This window comes from Artemia sp. Qi Xiang Cuo, chromosome 13, assembly GCF_049724085.1.
Source record: "Artemia sp. Qi Xiang Cuo chromosome 13, ASM4972408v1, whole genome shotgun sequence".
NCBI classification, from domain to species: domain Eukaryota; kingdom Metazoa; phylum Arthropoda; class Branchiopoda; order Anostraca; family Artemiidae; genus Artemia; species Artemia sp. Qi Xiang Cuo.
Genome location: NC_142806.1, coordinates 5,608,407 through 5,633,940, shown reverse-complemented (window position 1 = coordinate 5,633,940; position 25,534 = coordinate 5,608,407). Strand labels below are relative to the sequence as shown.

The 25,534-nt window shown below is 37.3% G+C and overlaps 1 protein-coding gene across 1 annotated transcript in view; it reads left to right on the top strand.

Moving 5' to 3' along the window:
* LOC148944876 (uncharacterized) overlaps nt 1-25,534 on the top strand; it is a 142,188-nt gene that overhangs the window by 37,932 nt on the left and 78,722 nt on the right. Inside the window, exons 4-5 of the mRNA XM_089098879.1 lie at nt 8,196-8,334; nt 12,555-12,766. Of these exons, the coding sequence (XP_088955005.1) occupies nt 8,196-8,334; nt 12,555-12,766 (351 nt within the window). The remainder of the gene's footprint in view (nt 1-8,195; nt 8,335-12,554; nt 12,767-25,534) is intronic.

The window sequence follows — 25,534 nt, the reverse complement described above, 5'->3', positions numbered from 1 at the left end:
TTTTGATTGGATGTGTTTGGGGAACTGGTGCGCGTGAGAGGGGCTTTAGTTACTGTCCAATCACTTTTAACTATTAAAAAAGGCACTAGCCCTTTTAATTTGCAATCGAACGAGCCCTGTTGAAGTTTCAACGACAAAGCTTTCAATAAATAAATTATTGGCCCCCAGGGTATAACTTACATCTCTTGCCCTGAGGGCTGGGGGGGTCATCCTCAAAGACCTAATTTCCAGAACTTTCAACTACGTTGAAGAAAAGTGCTATCTCAAAATTTTGATTGGATGTGTTTGGGGAAATGGTGGGCGTGAAAAGGGGGATAGTTGCCCTCCAATCACTTTCGACTATTCAAAAAGGGCACTAGCCATTTCAAATTCTAATCGAATGATTCCTTATATGCCCCCAGGGAAAACCTTATATGCCCCCAGGGCATAACTTACATCCCTTGCCCTGAGGGCTCCAAGAGGGTTATCATCCTCAAAGACCTAATTTCTAAAACTTTTAACTACGTTGAACAAAATGGCTATCTAAAAATTTTAATTGGATGTGTTTGGGAAAAAGGTGGGCGTGAGAGGGGGGAAACTCGGGTTTTTCTATCTGGTAAACCAAAAGGGGTGGAGGGCGGGAGGGGCTACTTACCCTCCGATCTTTTCACTCTGAGAAAATGAACTACAACTTTTAATTTCCGTTCAAATGAACCCTCTCTTACGTTTATACGAGCATACCGTCCAACATACCCCTATATGCCCCGCGATCAATACGTCAACCGCCGGCCCCGGCCCTGGGGGGGGGGTGTCGACCCAGGAGTTTTTTCTTATCCTTCCGTTTTAATATTTTTAAAGACATTACCATAAGTAAAGGAGTTTTTTTATATGATATTTGAACTATTTTTAACAAAATTGCTACCTCAAATTTGAGGGGGGGGCAGTTGCCCTCTGATCACTTTTGAATCTTAAAAAGGGTAGTAGAATTCTCGATTTCCAATCCAATGAGCCCCCTTGGAAGTTTATACGACGATCTCTTCTATGTGAAGTGCCTCTGGGAAAAAAATAAATGAAGTGTTGGGGGAGGCTATCTGCCCTCCAATCACTTTTGAATCTTAAAAAGTGAATTACAACTTTCAATTTCCAATCAAATGATCCCTCTAGGAAGTTTATACGAGCATCCCTTCCATAACAACCATATATGCCCCAGGGTATAACTTTCAACGCCGACCCTCGGGCCCTGGGGGGCTGTGTCGACACCGGAGTTTTCCGGTATCAAAACTTTGAATTGTTTTTAACAAAATGTGTATCTCAAAATTTTTATCTGATATATTTAGGGCGTGGAGGAGGGGGGGGGGCTAGTTGCCATCCGATCTCTTTTGACTCGTAAAAAGTGAACAAAAACTTTCAATTTCCGATCTAATGAGCCCTCTCAGAAGTTTATACGACAATCCCTTCCATAAGAACTATATAGGCCCCTAGAGCATTACTCATGACGCCTGCCTCCGGGTCCTGGCGGGTTCCTTCAACACAGGAATTTTTCTTATCTGACCTTTGAACTATTTTTAATGAAATGGGTATTATAAAAATTTGATCGGATGGGCTTGGGGAAAAAAGGTGTGTGCGGGGGGGGAGGGCTAGTTGCCCTCGGATATCTTTTGACTATTAAAAATTTAACTGGAACTTTCAATTTCGAATCAAATGAACCCCCTCTGAAGCTTATACGAGCATCCCTTTCATAAGAACCATATACGCCTCCAGGACAACACTTACAACACATATCCCCCGGGCTCTGGGGGGCATTTTTTTATCTAATTTTTGGACAATTTCCAAAACACTGGCTATCTCAAAATTTGTAGCGGACGGGTTTGGGGAAAAAGAGCGTGAGGGGTAGCTAGTTTAGCTCTCTTGACTCGTAAAAAGTGAACAGGAACTTCAATTTCCAATCAAATGAGCCCTCTATGAAGTTTATACGAGCATCCCTTTCATAAGAACCATACATGCCCTTAGTGCATAACTTAGAATGCCTTCCCCTGTGCTCTGGGGGGTTCTATTGACCCCGGATTTTTTCCTTTCTGACCTTTGAACTATTTTTAACAAAATGTCTATCTCAAAATTTTCATCACATGGGTTTTGAAAAAGAAGGCGTGGGGAAGGGGGCTAGCTGCCCTCCGATCTATTTTGACTATTAAAAAGTGAGCTCGAACTTTCAGTATCCAGTCAAATGAGCCCTCTCTGAAGTTTATACGAGCATCCCTTTCATACCAATAACTTTCATGCCCCAGGGAATAACTTATAATGCCTGCCCCCGGGCCCTGGGAGGTTGTGACGGCACCTGAGTTTTGTTATCTGACTTTTGAGCAATTTTTAACTTAATGGCTTTCTCAAAATATTTATTGGATGCATTTGCGGAAAAAAGGGCGTGGGGGGGTGCTACTTGCCCTTCAATCTCTTTTGACTCTAAAAAACTGAACTAGAACTTTCAATTTCCAATTAAATGAGCCATCTCTGAATTTTTTAAGAGCATCCCTTCAATAAGGACCATATATTCTCCCAAAGTATATTTTACAATACCTGCCCTCGGGCCCTGGGGGACTGTGTTGACCCCTGAGTTTTCGTTATATGGTCTTTGAACTATTTAAAAAAAAGATATCTCAAAATTCTTATCGGATGGGGTTGAGGAAAAAAGGACGTGGAGGGGGGGGGGCTAGTTGCCTTCTAATCTCTTTTGACTCTTAGAAAGTGAACTAGAACTTTCAATTTCAAATCAAATGCTGCCTCTTTGAAGTTAATACGAGCATCCCTTTCATAAGACCCATATATGCCCCCAGGGCATAACTTACAACGCCTGCCCCCGGGCCCTGGTGGGTTGTGTCGACTCTGGAATTTTTGTTATATGATCTTTGAAATATTTTTTTACAAAATAGCTATCTTAAAATTGTTATTGTATACATTTGGGAAAATGGGGTTTAGGGGGGGGGGGGGGAGCTGGTTACCCTCCAATATCTTTTGACGCTTAAACAGTGAACTAGAACTTTCAATTTCGAATCAAATTAGCCCTCTCTGAAGTTTATACGAGCATACCTTCCATAAGAACCATATATGCACCGAGGGCATAACTTATAACCCTTGCCCCTGAAAACTGTGGGGGAACTGTCCTGCTCAAACATATATTTTGCAAAACTTTGAACTACGTGAACGAAATGGTTATATCAAAATTTTGATTGGATGTGTTTGGGGAAATGGTGGGTGCAAAAGGGGTGTCAGTTGCCTTAGAATCACTTTCGACTATTAAAAAGGGAACTAGCCATTTCATTTCCAATCGAATGAGCCTCTGAAGTTTCTACGACAACGTTGTTTATGCAAAACCTTATATGCCCCCAGGGCATAGCTTACAACCCTTGCTCTGAGGGCTGTGGGGGAGTTGTCATCCTCAAAGACATAATTTCCAGAACTTAAAACTACGTTGAATAAAATTGCTATCTCAAAATTTTGATTGGATATGTTTGGGGAAAAGGTGGGCGTGAGAGGGGGGTTAGTTGCCCTCTAATCACTTTCGACTATTAAAAAGGGCACTAGTCCTTTGAATTTCTAATCGAATGAGCCTTTTTTTTGAAGTTTCTATGACAACGCTTTCTATTAAAGCTTATAAGCCCCCGGGGCATAACCTAAAAACCTTGCCCTGAGGGTTGAGGGGTAGTGTCCTCCTCAAAAAGGTATTTTCTATCTTGAAATCAACTACTCTGAACAAAATGGCTACCTCCAAATTTTGATTGGATGTGTTTGGGGGAATGATGGGCATGGGGAGGGCTAGTTACCCTTCAATCACTTTTGACTATTAAAAAGGGCACTAGCCCTTTGAATTTCTAATCGAATGAGCCTTTTTTTAAGTTTCTACGACAACACCTTCTATAAAAACCTTATATGCCTCCAAGGGCATAACTTAAAACCCTTGCCCTGAGTGTTGTGGGAAGTGTCCTCCTCAAAAACATATTTTCTATCTGGAAATCAACTACGCTTAACAAAATGGCTATCTCAAAATTTTGATTGGATGTGTTTGGGGAATGATGGGCAGGAGGGGGGGGGCTAGTGGCCCTCCAATCACTTTCGACTATTAAAAAGGGCACTAGTTCTTTGAATTTCCAATCGAATAAGCCTGTTTTGAAGTTTCTACGATAACGCCTTCTATAAAAACCTTATATGCCCCCAATGCATAACTTAAAACCCTTGCCTTGAGGGTTGTAAGGGAGTATCCTCCCTTACAACACCCTTACTTTTTTTTCAAGTCAATTTTTTTTCAAAACACGTTTTTTAACTTTTGATTATTATGGGCTGTTGTTTGCTCTTTACTAGGTTGCAGCTGCCGCTGCAACTATGATTTGGAACTTGCTGATGGTGAAATTTATAGGAAGGAAGGACGTATATATAAGCAATATTTTTTATATGAGCTATTAAAAATTTTTGTAAGATACAGGCGATACCAAAACACCCAACAACAATACGCCCGTACCGATACGCGTGATATCGATAACGTCCAATGCTAATACAGCGTACAGCCCTTTCCCCAGGGACTATGGTAGGTCATATCATCACTAAAACCATCGATATTGAACCTTTGAACTATATTGAACAAAATGGCTATCTCAAAATTTTGATTGGATGACTTTGGGTGGAGGAGACCTGTAGGGAGGGGGGAGGTTAGTTGCCCTCCAATCTTTTTGGTCACTTAAAAAGGGCACTTAAAAGTTTAATTCTCTTTTGAAAGAGCTATTACACGTCTCTCTATGATGCTCTGGCCATTCCCTAGCCCTGCTAGAAAAAAATAATAAAAAACGGAAGATAGATCAGTGCTACCGATGCATAAAAGCGATTTTCTTTGTTGTTCAAGAACTTTCAATTTCAAATCAAATGCTGCCTCTTTGAAGTTAGTACGAGCATCCCTTCCATAAGACCCATATATGCCCCCAGGGCATAACTTACAACGCCTACCCCTGGGCTCTGGTGGGTTGTGTCGACACTGGATTTTTTGTTATATGATCTATGAAATATTTTTAACAAAATAGCTATCTTAAATTTTTTATTGGATACATTTGGGAAAAAAGTGTGGGGGGGGGGAGTTGGTTAGCCTCCAATATCTTTTTACGCTTAAAAAGTGAGCTAGAACTTTCAATTTCCAATCAAATGAGCCCTCTCTGAAGTTTAGACGAGCATTCCTTCCACAAGAACCATATATGCCCCCAGGACATAACTTATAACCCTTGCCCCTGAAGACTGTGGGGGAAGTGTCCTGCTCAAACATATATTTTCCAAAACTTTGAACTACGTGAACGAAATGGTTATATCAAAATTTTGATTGGATGTGTTTGGGGAAATGGTGGGCGCAGAAGGGGTGTCAGTTGCCCTAGAATCACTTTCGACTATTAAAAAGGGAACTAGCCATTTAATTTCCAATCGAATGAGCCTCTGAAGTTTCTACGACAACGTTGTTTATACAAAACCTTATATGCCCCCAGGGCATAGCTTGCAACCCTTGCCCTGAGGTCTCTGGGGGGGTTATCATACTCAAAGACCTAATTTACAGAAGTTTACACTACGTTTAATAAAATCGCTAAAAATTTTGATTGGATGTGTTTGGGGAAAAGGTGGGCTTGAGAGGGGGGTTAGTCGCCCTCCAATCATCTTCGACTTTTAAAAAGGGCACTAGTCCTTTGAATTTCCAAATCGAAAGAGCCTTGTTTGAAGTTTCTACGACAACGCCTTCTATAAAAGCTTATAATCCCCCGGGGCATAACCTAAAACCCTTGCCCTGAGGGTTGTGGGGGAGTGTCCTCCTAAAAAAGGTATTTTCTATCTGGAAATCAACTACGCTGAACAAAATGGCTATCTCAAAATTTTGATTGGATGTTCTTGGGGGATTGATGGGCATGGGGAGGGCTAGTTGCCCTCCAATCACTTTTGACTATTAAAAACGGCACTAGCCCTTTTGAATTTCCAATCGAATGAGCCTTTTTTTAAGTTTCTACGACAAAGCCTTCTATAAAAACCTTATATGCCTCCAAGGGCATAACTTAAAACCCTTGCCCTGAGTGTTGTGGGTAGTGTCCTCCTCAAAAACATATTTTCTATCTTGAAATCAACTACGCTGAACAAAATGGCTATCTCAAAATTTTGATTGGATGTGTTTGGGGGAATGATGGGCGGGGGGGGGGGGGGGTAGTGGCCCTCCAATACCTTTAGACTATTAAAAAGGACACTAGGTATTTGAATTTCCAATCGAATAAGCCTGTTTTGAAGTTTCTACGATAACGCCTTCTATAAAAACCTTATATGCCCCCAATGCATAACTTAAAACCCTTGCCTTGAGGGTTGTAAGGGAGTATCCTCCTTAAAAACATATTTTCTATCTGAAAATCGACTACGCTGAACAGAATGGCTATCTCAAAATTTTGATTGGATGTGTTTGGAAGAATAATGGGCGTGGGGTGGGGGCGAGTTGCCCTCCAATCACTTTCGACTATTAAAAAGGGCACTAGAACACTCGATTTCAAATCGAATGAGCCCCCTTTGGAGTTTCTACGACGACCCCTTCCATATGAAGTGCCTCTGGAAAAAAATAAATATATAATAAATAATAAAACATTGGAGCCGTATGGCCTTGACAATAGGCACTTTTGATATCGAAATAAATTTCCTTGGCTTTAAAAAATTAAATTTAGTAGCAATTAAAAGTCGCTAAAACCATAGATATTGTACCTTTAAACTATGTTAAACTAAATGGCTATCTCAAAATTTTGATTGGATGACTTTGGGGGAGGGGGCCTGTAGGGGGGGGGGGGTAGATGCCCTCTCATCTCTTTGGCCGCTTAAAAAAGGCACTTACAAATCTAATTCCCTTTCGAATGAGCTATTATACATCTCTCTATGATGCTCTGGCCATCCCTAAGCCCTGCTAGAAAAAAAAGAAACAAAAAACGAGAGACAGATCAGTGCTACCGATGCAAAAAAGCGATTTTCTTTGTTGTTCAATGAGGGGGACTGTGATTTCCTTGTAAAAGGTTTTCGACCAAGCTGATTCCAATGGTACATTTTTCATTTTGATCTGATGCCTTTTTCGAGGGGTTTCAGGCTTTTTTTTCAAAATCACCATAAATTTCTTTTCGCAATAAACTTTTACTTTTAAGATTAACCGAAACAATAGTTACCATTCCGGATTCAGTGTCAGCTGGCAATTTTTTTTTCAAGTTGATTTTTTTTCAAAACGCGTTTTTTAACTTTTGATTATTATGGGCTGTTGTTTGCTCTTTACTAGGTTGTAGCTGCCGCTGCAACTATGATTTGGATCTTGCTGATGGTGAAATTTATAGGAAGGAAGGACGTATATATAAGCAATATTTTATATATGAGCTATTAAAAATTTGTGTAAGATACAGGCGATACCAAAACACCCAACAACAATACGCCCGTACCGATACGCGTGATATCGATAACGTCCAATGCTAATACAGCGTACAACCCTTTCCCCAGGGAATATGGTAGGTCATATCATCACTAAAACCATCGATTTTGAACCTTTGAACTATATTGAACAAAATGGCTATCTCAAAATTTTGATTGGATGACTTTGGGTGGAGGGGACCTGTAGGGAGCGGGGAGGTTAGTTGCCCTCCAATCTTTTTGGTCACTTAAAAAGGGCACTTAAAAGTTTAATTCTCTTTTGAAAGAGCTATTACACGTCTCTCTATGATGCTCTGGCCACCCCCTAGCCCTGCTAGAAAAAAATAATAAAAAACGGAAGATAGATCAGTGCTACCGATGCACAAAAGCGATTTTATTTGTTGTTCAAGAAGGGGGACTGTAGTTTCCCTGTAAAAGGTTTTCAACCAAGGTTATTCTAATAGTACACTTTTCATTTTGATCTGACGCCATTTTCGAGGGGTTTCAGGCTCTTTTTCGAAATCATCATAAAATTCTTTTCGCAATAAACATTTACTTTCAAGACTAACCGAAACAATAGTTACCATTCCTAATTTAGTGTGAGATGGCAATTTTTTTTCACAAGGCAGTTTTTTCAAAACGCGTTTTTTAACTTCTGGTTCCTACGGGCTTTTGTTCGCTCTTTACTAGGATGCCGCTTCCGCTGCAACCTTGATGTATCAGCAATTTTACCGAGAGAATTGAATGATTATTTTCTATCAGCATTTTTGGAATTTTTTCAGGTTGTTTTCAGAAAATAAAAGGGAAACATCGATTATCCGGTTTTTTGACTCGGGAAAGCCTGCTGGTCAAATCTATAAATGAGTGTGAAGATGAATGCATGGAGACTAAAAGATTCAATTGTCAGCTGTTCAGTTACCAGTAAGCATTCTTTGATTTTTTGTTTTTCTTTCTATATATTTGACCCATAAAAAGCATCAAAAGTAGGAAAAGAAAAAAAAACCGTGAAAACTCTAATAAAACCCTTCACTAAGCAAAAGATAAAAAAATAAACGAACAAAACAACACGAAACTAAATCAGTTGAACAAGGTTCCTGTGGGTGGGAAAATGCTTGTATGCATGGGTTAGTTTTCACAACCTTTTGCTCAGAGTACATGAGCTATAACGTCCAGATTTCTATGCCATAAGGGAGCGCAAAACGTGAAAACCGGAAATAATCTGGACGAACATTATTGGTATTTTCAGTAAGTGTCGTAAATTCTAGAGGAAAATTAAATTAAATTATTCGTAAAAGTCGAATAAGGTATAGGAAGAAATATTCTATTGTATTTCTTCACCAACTTAAAACTGACTTTACTGAATCTTTTTTTGTTAGTCAATGGTAGTGAGAAGAGAAAGACCTTAAGATTTTTCTAACATTAATTATAACAGTCGATGAGAAGAAACCAAAGAAATAGAAAAAAATATCTACAGACTTGAGGAGTCATAATATGACTGTTAAATGAAATATTCTCCCTCTTCAAAACATCAAGAGAAGGTCTAAGAGTACAAGGTTTAGCTGCTGCTGTTAACTCATTAAAGAAAATTTTCCCGTAAAAGAAGTTTTTCAAAGAAAAAGTAACGGCCATATTAAACTTAAGATCAGCAGAAATAAAAACCTATAATAATTCAAACTCAAAACGACCAGAAATTACTATTAAAGAATAAATGAAACCCAAAACGAACAGAAACAAAATAAACAATCAACTAACACAACAGGCAGTAATTATAAATGAATAAATAAATTTTAAGACACATCAAACTCAAATTGAATATACAAATTAAGCTTAAACCGAACAAAAAATTTTACTATTAAAGACTAACTGAAACCCAAAACGAACAGAAATTAAATAAGAAAATCACAGCAGAAATATAAATGAAATATTAATGAATATATAAACCTTAAAACGAGTAAAACTTAAATTGAATATACAAATGAAACTTAAACCGAACAAAATATTTACTATTAAAAACTAACTGAAACCCAAAACGAACAGAAATTAAATAAGAAAATCACAGCAGGTTTTACTCATTTTAAGATTTACTTATTGATTTATATTAGTACCTGTTGTATGTTTGTTTGCTATGATTGAAAGATTATTATTTCTTCTTTATGGATTTCACTTATTTTTTAATTGTAAAAGGTTTTAGTCCGTTTTAAGCTAGATTTGCAAATTTAATCTAAGGTTTATTTGTATTTATTTATTCATTTATATTAGTACCTGTTGTATGTTGGTTTGCTATGAATATTTATTTGATTGCTTTTTGTTTTCCAGTTTTTCTGTTCATCTTTATTGCCAAAGTTTCAGGTTTTTCAAAATTCACCTTTTCAAAACCAATTTTTTTTACATCAAAGTTTCGTTTTAAGTATCAAAATCAGCGTCGAAGTAAAAATATTAATGTGACAAAGTATCGAAGTGACGAAAATAGCAACGTATCCAAGTAAACAAAGTATCAAAGTATGCAAAGTATAAAACTAACAAGAAAATTTCATAGCTCAGAGCCCTTGCCCATGGGGGGGGGGGTGTAACTTCGGAAGCAGAGTTACTTGAACTTCAGACTATTTTGGACAGAATGGATGTTTCAAAATTTTGATTGGAGGCGTTTGGGGACGCACAACCTACCCTTAAAGGTCCAAATTAATAATATAAGCCGTTCTTGAGATATTGGTTTATCACCTTTTTGAAAATCCACATAATCATACTTTGTTTCGATTTAGCTCACCTTCCAACAAAATATTCCTTGAAATCTTCACCTTAACTCCCTTAGCCTGCGTAGGGGAATAAGTTGCAGTAGCATTAGTGGTGGTATGCGCATAGCTTTTTCAAAATCCTCTTCAACGCACACTGAGAGTTTCAACTTAATACCGTCACCCGTTCCTGAAGCATTTCTTATATGTCCTCTTGATTGCATGTGTCGGCCACAGTAGGCAGAATATACCAGTAAGCTTATCGCAGATCATTTCTGGTCTTCGTGAACAAAAAGCTCCTCCCACTTATTTCTGCCTTATTTCTGCATTAGCTTGTTTCTGCATTAGCTTTATTTCCGTTTGTTTCAATGCAATTTGATGGAAACAGTCGGAAACAGACTAACCTGCATTCCCGCTAATCTGACTTCGCCTATGTTTATATCTGCCAAAACGGAAATAAAGCTAATGCAGAAACAAGCTAATCCCGGTCCGGGTTTTTATAATGGGTGAGATAGAGAATGATCATACTGCTAATTATATAAACTGTGGTGTCGGCATAGTATGTTTCTATTTAGTTTTTCACCTTAATACTGTTAGCTTTAGTAGCCGCAGTATTAGTATCAGTAGTAATAGTAGTAGCAGTAGAATTAATTGTAGTAGCATTATCCTTAGGGGCAGTAGCTGAAGTAGTAATAATAGTGATAGTAGTAGTAGCATGAGTAAAAGCAGTAGAATTAGGGTGTAAACATTGTCTTTTGTTTGTTCAACATCCCCGACAACAAGCCCTGTTAGTTACAACTTCACACAGCAAACTGTTCACAAGATATTGCTGACACCCATGTTCAACCACCTGCATACAGACAACGTAATATGATTCAGTTCACCTTTCCACATCAAAGTTCTCGGAAAGTTTCACCTTCATACCCTTAGTCACAGTTGTAATAGTTATCACAGTAGTATTAGTATTACTAGTCGTAGTATTAATAGTAATAACAAAGTACTACTAGCAGCCGTAGCATTAACGCATTGCGCTTCGGTCAGTTGAACATCCATCTCATTAAATCCTGGAAGTTTTAACTTAATGCAATTAGCGATTACTATTAAATTGCTGATATATCTTTTGATAGCTTGTATATTCTTATACTTGTTAAAATTTTGATATTAATGCTCTTAGTTGCCACAGAAGCAGGAGTCGAACTAGTAGTAGTAGTAGTATTACATTTTGAAGTGGTTGTAGTATTAGTAGTAGCGTGCACACATTGCCTTCTGGTCAAATGATCTTCAAATTTATGTATTTTCTGAAAGTTCCAACTGAATACCCAAATCTAATCTTGGGATACGCTCTTTTGACAATGTATATACACATAATGTTTTTTTTTTTATTTAGATCAAATTTCCCTTAAATATTGTAAATATAGTACTGTGGTAGTGGTGGTAGCAGTAGTAGAGGTAGTAATTAGAGTAGTAGAGGTAGCGTGTAAATATTGTCTTTTTGCTCAATTGATCATCTTCCTTATAATTTCCTGAAAGTTCCAAATTAATATACTATGTAATTCCTGAATTACGCCCTTTTGACAATCCATTCACACTTAACGTGTTTTCATTTATTTGAATACTCCCCTTAACATTCCCTGAAAGGCTCACCTGAATGCCCTTTGTCTTTTTGGAAATTAAAGGTTAAACTTGTATAAGCTTTCTCTCATTATAGTTCAGAATTTCATTTATTTAGACGTTTCATTGTTTAATACAGCGGGATTCAACCAAAATTTACGCACAGTTTGGCAGGAAAGGGGGGGGGGCCTGAGATTAGAACAAAATTAGTTTAGGACCTACTTCTCAGAAATGTCTGGTTAGCCTGGCGTACTGTATATATTACATAATGAAATATTGTTACTTAGTTACAAACAATAATTTAGACATTATATATTTACTTTAAAAAACACTCCTGTAAAAACCTAATAATAATTTCTTTCCTTACATTTTTCAGATAAATTAAACAAACATTTTATTAAGCTGTTTTCAGCAGGGCAATTTAGTCCAGGAGGATCAAAAAGCGATATAATATATTAAACCTGACAACCTAGACGACCATCCCTCTGAGAAAAGCGTAGCAAACGGTTTAGGGTAACTCCTTCAGAAGTTCAAAGATTTTACGGATAACAGCAACAATTTTGCTATCGAATAAACAAAATGAAAAGGTGCGATACACTTTCTGTTTTCAGTCCCGACAATTTTGTGAACCTGTATATTTTGTTTTCCTTTTGGGAGGCTAAAATAGATCGATAGGCTTTTATTATTATAGAAATTTGTAAAATTTTATCATAAAAATATTTATAAATTTTTTTTTATTTTTTGTTATGATCCTTAGAGTGAAATATGGATCTGAACAGCCTTTTTTTTTTTTTTTTTTAGATCCCCTTCTTCTAGAACCCCTACAAAGAAAGATACCGAGCACAATTGCCAGCTGAGTGATAAAAGTTCACACACTGTCAGCCTTTTTCGGAATTCTATTTACGATTCGGACTCAGAGATTCATGAAAAAACTGACTCTAGTTGCATCAATCGCAAAATCTCTAGCACAACAAGTAGAAACCATTATACTGGATATTCTTTGGATAAAAGTAGTAAGTATTTCAAGTAAGTTATTAAGCAGGTATTAAGTCAGTACTAGTAGATTTGAAAACAAAATAAAAATAGTATGCCGTAGAAATTAGAAAAATATTGGAGTGGGTTGGCTATATACGCTTAACTATCAGACAAATGAATAACAAATAAAGTCAATAACTAGCTATTAAGCCAATGCTAGTAAATTTAATTTCTTAATACAAAATTAGCCCCTCAGAAAAATTACAAAAGCATTACAGCAGTTTGGCTATATGCACTTAATTATCAAACAAATGAACAACAATAAACAAAACAAATAAAATAAAAAAGCACATTAATCATAAGGTTCCTAACCGATTTCCTATCGGTACATTCCATGCTAATAATGATAACAAAACTATGAAGTACTTACCTACAAATTCCCTTTTTATCTTAATTTCAGGCATCTCTTGGTGCTCAGCTTCCGAGTACTCTTCCGAGTACACATATTTAGAAAATGAGTTTCTAAATATGTGTCTTAGATCTTGAGAAAGTTGGTAAATAATTACTAGGTTATAAGTACATTTTAAGGTATTTGTCTTAAATATCTTAGCTAACGTACAAATTGTGAGTGCCTCTCATAAAGTTTTGGAGTGTGGTGTAAGAAGGAAAAATGTTCTGGACGCTAATCATGCTGATGCGAAAAGAGGTTTCAGGTTCTTTGTTTCTGGAATGCAAGGACTTCAAAACTATAACCACGTCTTTGGTCTAGATCTTGAAAAACTTTAATGAAAAATAAAATAACCTTGATTTACGTAACCGTCGTCTAGAACACGTGAAAGTTAAAGTTTCACGTAAGGGTTAATATAGGTTCTATACCGATTTTGCTCATTCTACAAGATTGTAGAGGCTGTATCCTTCTTAGCAGTTACATACTGAGTCAGGATTTTTTTTTTTTTTTTTTAGGGGATAAAATGCTTTTCTTTTCTCTCGAAGGATTATACAATCTTTGATAAAAACAAAAATAACTATAGTATATCCTTCCAAGGTTTAATCCCTTGGCCTTTGTTGGGCTAACAGCCCGACAACTATCCCTAACCACCCAAGGTGTCTTTTACCTGGTTTACATCAAAATAAGTGTCGGACCAAACTGAACTCTCGTTGAAGACCAGTGGCATGCCCAAGGACTATCAATTCAGACTTATTTAAGGTAGCCCAGTACAACTTAGGAGGTCTCAGATCTAAATTTGACCAGTTGCTATATTTGGCTGTCGAACCATCTATTATGTGGATTACTAAAATCAATACAGACCACGAGATACCAATCAGCAAGTTTGCCATACAGGGGTAAACGCTCCTCGGGTGTGACCGAGTAGCTTGACGCTGAGAAACCTTGGACGAGGAGGTCTTTCCGTTTATGACCCTTATACCATATTCATAACTGAATCTCTCATATTCAGTAGGTGCAAGAATGGGTCAAACTTGTATGATTTTTTTTTCGTATGGGCTTGAAGAATGGTTTAGTTCAATACCTACCATGGCCCAAACCGACTATCTTGTCTTGATCTATTTCTTACGGATCACACAGACTCGTTTAAAGTTTGTGCTAATTCATTCGCAAGTGACAATGTTATTCTCATTGCTCGTCTAAATTTTCGTGTTCTTTGCCCTATGAAGCACTAGCGACAAATCTGGCACTACAAAAGAGGAAACTAGGTTTGCTCAAGAAACACACTTATTTCTCAGCAAGGGAGAGCTTTTCTCTTCAACAGACCATATAAAGTTGCAGAAAAGAACCAGCAGGCCATTGTTGACTGTTTTGCAAGCTGTATCCCAGCGACGCAGATCAAATATCCATCAAGAACAACCCATGGTTCAACATCCTCCACAAAAAATTTATCCGAGCAAAAAAAAGGCCAACAAGAGATGCCTACTCTCAAAGAGCAAAAAGGACAAAATTCGTTTTATAGACGCCCACAAGGACACAGTTTACATGATTTGCCAGTTACAGGCTCAGTACAAGGAAAAATTGGCTACCAAGCTCCAAAATGCCTCTGCTAAGAACTGGTGGAGAATGGTCAAAGAGGCTTTACCATCATCCTGCGGTAAAGCCTCTGCTGCAAAGTGGGGTGTTTGGGGGGTGAGACTGGTGACCTCTATTGTCACCAAAGGTTATTTTAGTTAATAACTATGGGTAGCGTCTTAGTAGCGAGAGAGCCTAAACAAAATTAGAAATAGACCTGACCTTCTGAATTTTTTAAGAAGCCATATGTTAAACATTGATTACATTTATTTTATACAAAGCGAACAAACGGTGATGGACTTGACTCGAAAGGTTGTGTAATCATCAGTGTGAATCATAAAAAGTTTAAAGCGTAATTTAAAAAATAGGACACATATATATGTTTACATATATATATATATATTTATATATATCACCTAACCCTGTATCCTGCTTCAAACATGGAAGAGGATATTAAAAAAAATCCATATCTCCACAGCACATTCGCCAGCTCTTAGTTAATTGGTTGTTTCAAAACTCTTTATCTCAGTTCAAATGTTTATTTTGAAACTTTTTCAAACTCATTTTTTTTTAGTCTTTTATTTGGTTTTATTTAAATAAATTTCTGACTATTTTATGCTCAGCTTCATTAAACCACTGCTAAAAAATATGCTGCTTTCACCCCTTCGTTAAGCTCGTCAGGGCTCTGGAATATACCTAATTCCTTTCGTAAGTTCTGAAAGGTCAAGATTTTCAATTAGACACCAAATATTTTTAATTTCAAACAAATTTAAGCTAAATACAAAACTTTAATTGATTCATCCAGATCATGGTTGTAGCAGTAGCTGCAACATGGTTAATACTAATACTACTACTACTAACAACTCACCGCAGCACCAAGCCGCCTGAGGCCAACAAAGCTACGCACGCTCCTCCTCCACCCCAATCTATTCAAAGCCTCCCTTTTTACACCCGCCAACGAAGTTCCTATTTCCTTTAAATCTTTCTTTATGACGTCCTCCCACCCCAGACGGGGACGACCTGCTTTTCGTTTAGCCCTAGATGGTTGGCCGAAAAGAACAATCGTCGGCAATCTGTCATCCTTCATTCGCACAACGTGTCCTAACCACCTCAACCTTTCTTTCATTATAGCCCTAGAGAGCTATTGAACCACATTTTTCGTATAGCCTATTGTTTGAATTTCGGTCAGTCAGCCGGGTACCCAGAACAATCCTTAAGCAATTTCTCTGGAAAACATCTAGCAAATCTTCATCCGCTTTTCGGAGCGTCCATGCTTCAGAGCCATATTTGACCACTGTCATCACTGTAGCTTCTAATATTCTAATCTTGGTTTGCAGACTTATCTTCCTATTCTTCCAGACTTTTTTTTAACTGTGAAAAAACACCCTGAGCCTTGGTTATTCTACTTTTAACATCTTCACTGCTCCCACCATCTTTACTAATAATAATACCGAGGTAAGTGAAGCTTCCCACCTGATCAATCTTTTCATAACCCAATGTCACCTTTTCATCTTCACTTATTCCTAGCCTTAGTGACTTAGTCTTCCTAAAATTAATTTTCAAACCAATTCTAGCACCCTGAACTGGTAAAACCTCTAAAACTTCATTCATTTTGCTCACACTTTCATCTAGGATGCTTAAATCGTCAACATAATCTAAGTCCATGAGAGTTTTTTCTCTCCATTTGATTCCGTGGTCTCCCATTGCCTTTCCTGTGCTCCTTAAGACAAAATCCATGAAAATGATCCATAAAAAGGGGGATAGAACACAACCCTGCTTAACTCCTGAATTAATACGAAACCAGCTGCTAACCTCATTTCCTACCTTAACCGCAGCAGTGTTATTCTCATACATTGCACTAATCACTTTAACGTATTTGTCTCGTATACCATACAAGGATAAAACCTTTACTAAAGCTCTTCTATCAACAGAATCGAACGCTTGCTCATAATCTATAAAACTGAGGACCAAAGGTATTTGAAAACTCAGGCACTTCTCAATTATTAGCCTAAGAGTGAAAATTTGGTCGACACATCCTCTACTTTTTCTAAAACCGCACTGCTCTTCTCTTAAAACTTTGTCTACGGCATCTCTCAGTCTAAAAAGTATCATATTACTAAGTAATTTGCTACCTACAGAGACCAGACTAATACCTTGTTAATTACCAAACTCACTTTTATCACCTTTTTTATAAAGTGGCTTAATTAAGGTTTTCCTAAAATCGTTAGGTACTTCCCCTTTTTCAAAAATCATATTCATAATCTTCAATAACTTATTTCTAACCTCAGAGCCACCATATTGAAGAAACTCATTTAACACCCTATCAGCACCTGGAGCCTTATTATTCTTTAATGCTTTTAGTACTGTTGCTAATTCCTCCTCACAAAGCAAATCTTCCTTCACATCCAAGGTATCACAAACTTTTTCATTTTCCTCTATGTTTTTTCCTGCAACTTTATATCGGTTAAGCAAGTTCTCAAAATGTTCGGCCCATCTCTCTTTAATTTTTTCCTTATCGCTAATTGCGACCCCATTCCAATCTTTAACTGGGACAAGTCCGAATTGACTACTCCCTCTCAATTTGTTAACGTGCCAGTACAATATTTTATTATTATGCCGTCTAGCTGCATCTTCCAGATCCTCGGCAATTTTATCCATGGCCTCCACTTCACAGCACCTTAGTTCATATTTTAATGCTTTCTCCACTATCTTTACATTTCTTTTGTTTTCATACGATCTATCACTCAGATAATTCTTGTACAAGTCCTTTCTCCTTTCTATTAAACATAAAGCTTTTTCACTAATATGCTTAGCTGCAGTTCTAGCTTTCTTCCCTAATACACCTTCAGCAACTTCACAAATTATTTTTCTAAAATTATTCCAACCATCTTCCACATTATCAAATTTTAAACTCTCAAGTTTAGTTTAACGATTTTGGTTAATGGCGAATCACAACCCATAGAAAAAAAAGTTAGAAATACGTTTTGAAAAAAACTGCCCAATGTGAAAACATTGTCATCTGACACTGATTTAGGAACGGTGACTATCATTTGGGTTAATCTTAAAAATAAAAGTTCATCATGGGCAGCGCAATAGCGCTGCCTAAGTAAAGAACGATCTTGGTACAATGTATTTTTTATTTATTTTTTTTCCATACCCGGGCGCTTCGTATCAAAGGAGTTGTCGTAGAAACTTCAAAAAAGGCTCATTCGATTGGAAATTCAAAGGGTTAGAGCCCTTATTAATAGTCGAAAAAGATTCAAGGGCAACTAGCCCCCCTCTCACGACCACCTTTTCCCCAATCATATCCAAACAAAATTTTGAGATAGACATTTTGTTCAACGTAGCTGAAAGTTCTGGAAAATAGGTCTTTGAGGATGACAGCCCCCCACAGCCCTCAGGGCACGGATTGCAAGTTATGCCCTGGGGGAATATAAGGTTTTTATAGAAAGCGTTGTCGTTGAAACTTCAAAAGGGGCTCATTCGATTGGCAATTGAAATGGCGAGTGCCCTTTTTAATAGTCGAAAGTGATTGGAAGGCAACTAACACCCATTCTACGCCCAACATTTCCCCAAACACATCCAATTAAAATTTTGGGATAGCCATTTTGTTCAGCGTAGTTGATTTCCAGATAGAAATTATGTTTTGAAGAGGACACTCCCCCACAGCCCTCAGGGGAAGGGTTGTATGTTATGCCCTGGGGACATATACGGTTTTTATTGAAGGCGTTGTCGTATAAAATTAAAAACAGGCTAATTCTATTTGAAATTAAAAGGGGTAGTACTCTTCTTTGTAGTCGAAGTTGATTTTGGTGCAACTAGCCCCCCCCCCCCCTCACGCCCTTAATTCCCCCTAACACATCTAATCAAAATTTTGAAACAGCCATTTTGTTTAGCGTAGTTAATTTCCGGATATAAAATATGTTTTTGAGGAAGACACTCCCCCACATCCCTCAGGGCAAAGGTTTTAAGTTATGCCCTGGGTGTCTATAATGTTTATAGAGAAGGCGTTGTCGCAGAAACTTCAATAAAAGCTCATTTGACTGGAAATTCAAAGGGTTAGTACCCTTTTTGATAGTTGAAAGTGATTGGACGGCAACTAGGCCCCCCCCCCGACACTCATCATTCCCCTAAACACATCAAATAAAAATTTTGAGATAGCTATTTTGTTCAGGGTAGTTGATTTCCAGATAGAAAACATATTTTAAGGAGGACACTCACCCATAACCCTCAGGGCATGGATTATAAGTTATACCCTGGGGGCATATAAGGTTTTTATTGAAATCTTTGTCGTAGAAACTTGAAATAGGGCTCATTATATTTAAAATTCAAAGGAATACTACCATTTTTAATAGTCGAAAGTGATTTGAGGGCAACTAACCCCTCTTTATCGCTCACCTTTTCCCGAAAAACATCCAATCAAAATTTTTAGATAGCCATGTTATTCAACGTAGTTAAAAGTTTTGGAAATTATGTCTTTAAGGATGAAAACCCCTCCCCCCACAGCCCTCAGGGCAGGGGTTGCAAGCTATGCCCTGGGGGCATATAAAGTTTTTATTGAAAGCGCTGTCGTAGAAACTTCAAAAGGGCTCATTCAATTGGAAATTGAAAGTGCTAGTGACTTTTTTAATAGTTGAAAGTGATTGGATAGCGACTAACGTCCCACTCACGTCCACCTTTTTCCCAAACACACCCAATCAAAATTTTTAGATATCCATTTTGTTCAATGTAATTCAAAGTTCTGGAAATAAGGTCTTTTAGGATTATAAACCCCCCAGAGCCTTCAGTGCAAGGGTTGTAAGTTATGCCCTGGGGGCTTATAAAGTTTGCATAGAAAGTTGTTGTATATGATTTATAGAATAGATTTTAGTCTTCCTCAAATTCAATTTTTATATGTTTAAAAACTAAATGTTGACTTAAGATTAAATCAAAATGCACTGTGAAAATGCTAATTCCCAATAAGGCATCTCAGCAGTATCCCAAGAACAAATGAGGGTATTATGTTCAAACGTTCGGGGCTACTTCTGCTCTTAAAATTTAAGCAAGTCCAAATAGCGTAAGTGTATCCAAGTAATCAAAGAAAGTGAACAGATTTTTTTCCAAATGGTATCAAGTTTGCCTTTACAGGTCAAGTAGAGGAGTTATGAAGCTAAATTAAACAGTACTATTTGTGTCCAGATTTTTAAAAGGGTGTATGCTGTTAAAAATTGCTGAAAATTTTTCTCCGGCATAAAAATAGTAGGCCAAACTATAAAGTCTTAAAAAACGAAAAGATTTAAAGTATTATTTTTTTTTCCCTGAAAAGATTGTCAATATAAAACGAACAGAAATTAATTAAAAAAACTTTTTCCACCAAACAAGTTTTTCAAAGAAAAGTAAAGATCTCCATTAAATAAAAAATGAGCAAAACTAAAATCAAATAATATACCAAGCGTGAAACTACCACAAATCAGCCTTGATAAATAAATGAAACCCAAAACGAACAGAAATTACAATAAATACCCGAGTCAAACTCAAAACGAGCAGAAATTAACATAAGTTGGGCGCAAAACCCCTATACCTTCCCAAGGCCAGAACAAAAAAATACAAATGAATGTGTATTTTCAGTTTAATATACATATACTGATATTTAATAATCAAAATGTTAAAATTATTTGATATATTAAAGTTATAAAAGTAAAAACATTTATATTTTTTCAGTAAAGTGCAAATTTTGTTCTGGCCTTGGGAAGGCATAGGGGTTTTGAGCCCAACTTATGTTAAGTTCTGCTCGTTTTGAGTTTGACTCGGTTATTGATTGTAATTTCCGTTCGTTTTGGGTTTCATTTATTTTCATTTATTTGGGTTTCATTTATTTATCAGAAATTAATTAAAAAAAAGATTTTCCACAAAGTGAGTTTTTCCAAGAAAAGTAAAGAACCCCATTAAACACAAAATTAGAAAAAATAAAATCAAATAATCTACTAAGCGTGAAACTAACACACATGCGCATCGATGAACAAATGAAACCCAAAAAGAACAGAAATTACAACAAATAACCAAGTCAAACTCAAAACAAGAATAAGTTAAAACGAGTAGGGCTCAAAACCCCTATGCATTCCCAAGGCCAGACCATAATTTGCACTTTACTGAAAAAAAATACAAATGAATGTGAATTGTCAGTTCAATATTTATATACTGATATTTAGTAATCAAAATGTTAATATTATTTGAGTTATTAAAGTTATGAAAGTAAAAACATTTTTAATTTTTCAGTAAAGTGCAAATTATGTTCTGGCCTTGGGAAGGCATAGGGATTTTGCGCCCAACTTATGTTAATTTCTGCTTGTTTTGAGTTTGACTCGGTGAATTATTGCAATTTCTGTTCGTTTTGGGTTTCATTTATTTATCAATGCTGATTTGTGGTAGTTTCACGCTTGGTAGACTATTTGATTTTAGTTTTGCTCATTTTTTGTTTCATGGAGTTCTTTACTTTTCTTCGAAAAACTTATTTTGTGGAATTTTTTTTTAATTAGTGATTAAAAAGGACACTTTATATTTCCAATCGAATAAGCCCTTTTTCAAGCTTTTGCGACAAAAATTTCAATAACAACCTTATATGCCCCCGGGGCATACATTTTAAACCTTGCCCTGAAGACTGTGGGGGGATTGTCTTGCTCAAAGGTATAATTTCCAGAACTTTCGACTGCGTGGAACAGAATGGCTATCTCAAAACTTTGATTGGATGTGTTTGGGGAAATGGTGGGCGTGGAATGAGTGTTAGTTGCCTTCCAATACCTTTCGACAATTAAAAAGGGCACTAGCCATTTCAATTTCCAATCGAAAGAGCCCTTTTTGTAAGTTTTTACGACAGCGCTTTCTATAAAAACCTTATATGCTCCCAGGGCATCACTTACAATCCTCGGCCCGAGGGCTTCGGGGGTTGTCATCCTCAAAGACATGATTTCCAGAACTTTCAACTACGTTGACAAAATGCCTATCTCAAAATTTTGATTGGATATGTTAGTTGCCCAGCAATCACTTTCGACTATTAAAAAGGGCACTAGCCCTTTGAATTCCCAATCAAATGAACCTTTTTTGAAGTTTCTACGACAACGCTCTCCTCAAAAACAACTTTTCTATCTGGAAATCAAATACGCTGAACAAAATGACTATCTCAAAATTTTGATTGGATATGTTTGAGGGAATGATGGGCGTGGGGGAGGGGGCTAGTTGCCCTCCAATAACTTTCGACTATTGAAAAGGGTACTAGCGCTTTGAATTTCCAATCTAATGAGCCTGTTTTGAAGTTTCTACGACAACGCCTACTATAAAAACCTCATATGCCCCCAGGGCATAACTTAAAACCCTTGCCTGAGGGTTGTGGAGGAGTATGCTCCTCAAAAAATATTTTCTATCTGGAAATCAACTACGCTGAACGAAAGGGCTATCTAAAAATTTTGTTTGGATGTGTTGTGGGGAATGATGGGCGTGAGGGGGGGAGGCTAGTTGCCATCCAATCACTTTCGACTATTAAAAAGGGTACTATTCCTTTGAATTTCCAATCAAATGAGTCTGTTTTGAAGTTTCTACGACAACGCCTTCTATAAAAACCTTATATGCCCCCAGGGCATAACTTAAAACCCTTGCCCTGTGGGTTCTAGGGAAGTATCCTCCTCAAAAACATATTTTCTATCTGGAAATAAACTACTCTGGACAAAATGGCTATCTCAAAATTTTGATTGGATGTGTTTGGGGGAATGATGGGCGCGGAGGGGGGGGGGGCTAGTTGCCCTCTAATCACTTTTGACTATTAAAACGGGCACTAGTCCTTTCAATTTCCAATCAAATGACCTTTTTTTTACAGTTAATACGACAAAGCCTTCTATAAAAACCTTATATGCCCCAAGGGCATAACTTATAACCCTTGCCCCGAGGATTGTGGAGGAGTTTCCCCCTCAAAAGATATTTTCTATCTGGAAATCAACTACGCTGAACAAAATGGCTATATCAAAATTTTGATAAGATATGTTTGGGGGTATGATGGGCGTGGGGGGGGGGGCTATGGGCCCTCCTATCACTTTCAACTATTAAAAAGGGCACTAGCCCTTTGTATTTCCAATCGAATGAGCCAGTTTTGAAGTTTCTATGACAACGCCTTCTAGAAAAAGCTTATATGCCCCCAGGGCATAACTTAAAACCCTTGCCCCGTGGGTTGTGGGGGAGTGTCTTCTTCAAAAAGATATTTTCTATGTGGAAATCAACTACACTGAACAAAATTGCTATCTCAAAATTTTGATTGGACGTATTTGGGGGAATAATGGGCGTGGGGGGGGGGGCTAGTTGCCCTCCATTCGCTTTTGACTATTAAAAAGGGCACTAGCCGCTCCAATTTCCAATCGAATGAGCCCTTTTTGAAGTTTCTATGACGGCTCCTTCGATACGAAGTGCCCGGGTATGGAGACAAAAAAAACAAAAAAACAACACATTGTGCCCACATCGTTCTTTACTTAGGCAGCGCAGGCTCGCTGCCTATGATAGAATGTGATTTGAAGGCAACTAACCCCCTCTCACGCCCACCTTTTCCCCAAACACATCCAATCAAAATTTTTAGATAGCCATTTTAGTCAACGCAGTTCAATGTTTTCGAAATTGGGTCTTTAAGGAACCCCTCCCCCCACAGCCAACAGGGCAAGGTGGTAAGTTATGCCCTGGGGCCATATAAGATTTTTATAGAAAGTGTTGTCGTAGAAACTTCAAAAAAAGCTCATTCGATTGGGAATTCAAAGTACTAGTGCCCTTTTTAATAGTCGAAAGTGATTGGAGGGCAACTAACCCCCCTCTCACGCCCAACTTTCCCCAAACACATCCAATCAAACTTTTGAGATATCCATTTTGTTCAGCGTAATTGATTTCCCGATAGAAAATTTGTTTTTGAGGAGGACACTCCCCCACAGCCCTCAGGGCAAGGGTTTTAAGTTATGCCCTGGGGGCATATAAGGTTTTTATAGAAGGCGTTGTCGTAGAAACTTCAAAAAAAGCTCATTCGATTGGCAATTCAAAGGGCTATTGCCCTTTTATATAGTCGAAAGTGATTGGAGGGCAACTAGCCCCCCACGCCTATCATTCCCGGTTAATCGGTTTATATAGAAAATTGTTGTACAAATTTCATAAAAGGGCTCATTTGATTGGAAATTGAAAGGACTAGTGCCCTTTTTAATAGTCGAAAGTGAGTGGAGAGAAATTAACCCCCCTCTCACGACCAGCATTTCCCCAAACACATTCAATTAAAGTTTAGAGATATCTATTTTGTTCACCGTAGTTTAAAGTTTTGAAAAGTTATGTATACAAGGATGACAAACACCCCTAGCCCCAGGGCAAAGGTTGTAAGGCATGCCCTGAGGACATATAAGATTTTTATTCAAAAGGGGCTAATCCAATTGGAAATTGAGAAGGCTAGTGCTCTTTTTAATAGTCGAAAGTGATTGAAGGGTAGCTATCCCTCCTCTCACACCCACCATTCCCCCCAACACATCCAATCAAAATTTTCAGATAGCCATTTTTTTCAAAAAAATGTAATAAAAAGAGTTTCGATCAAAACGTATGACTGAAAAGGTTCTGTTTTTTATAATGACTCGAAGTTTGGAAATTTCATTAAGCTTCAAGGCACTTATCAAAATTTATCAGTTGAAGAGCGATTACGGACCTGGTTTTAATATTAACATTAAAGAAACCTTTTATTTCCCTCTATAAGACAACCCTTAATATGTTAAAAATTGGTTTAAGTCAAATTTGAAAACATTATATGAAAGTAAACACCCATAAAAATGGTGATAATCAGGGATGTACTGCTGTTTTGCTGCATTGCGACGGTCACAATGAATTTCCAAGTTTGCTTGAACTTTGTTGCCACATTGGATCGGTATGCAATAGCAGTTGCAGTTATGCTGATGACCTGGCTGCAATACCTACTTGTTCCACCACAGTTAATATAATACTCAAAGTTTATAATAGCTGTGCTGTTGATTACGTAAACCCCTACAGCTCCACTATGGCTAAATTTGTAGATCTTGGCCCGTCAGAACTCTTGGATAAACTCTATCCTAACCATTAGATTGTTTGGTAATGATTCACGCTTAAGATACCAAAGACAGTAAAAACGAAACATGTTTGTTAGAAAGAATAAAGTGTAAAGTGTAAAGAATAAAGTACACAGCCATTTGCACAACCAAGGAATTAAGAAAAATTGGAACTTGACTTTGAATAAACTGATATTCATATGCAATTATGAAGTTTTTGCTAGTAGCGTTTGCTAATGACCCCCAACAGTTTAAGAAGGTGTAGCTTTTTATAAGGCTCAACTTTTCTTTGAAGCTTTCCCTGTTAAGGCCGTATCTAGGGTTAGGAGGAAGGAGATCCTAGATACGACCCTGGCAGTTGTCTTTGAGAATCAACCGATTGTTAATGTTTTAATTCTTACAAACGGAAAGCGCTGTCAAAATTTAACAAATTAGTTTTGTTTTCTGTAGTCCAGCGTGTCAAGATTGATGCAAATAAGATACTTTTGTAGGTATCACATAGCTTTATAGTTTTCAACAACCAAAGACACATCTTAGAAAGTTGAGGTTTTCAGCTATTAACAGACCTAAAATGGATTCAAGGGCAATATTATTTGGATTTTGATACCCTTGTTACTTGATATATCCTTTGAGGGGAATTTATTTATCTAGGATTAATTTTTAATGAGCGGTTGCTTGAAGCAAAAAAGTGTTTGTTCCTGAGGCAGTTGTCAGCAAGTCCATTTTAG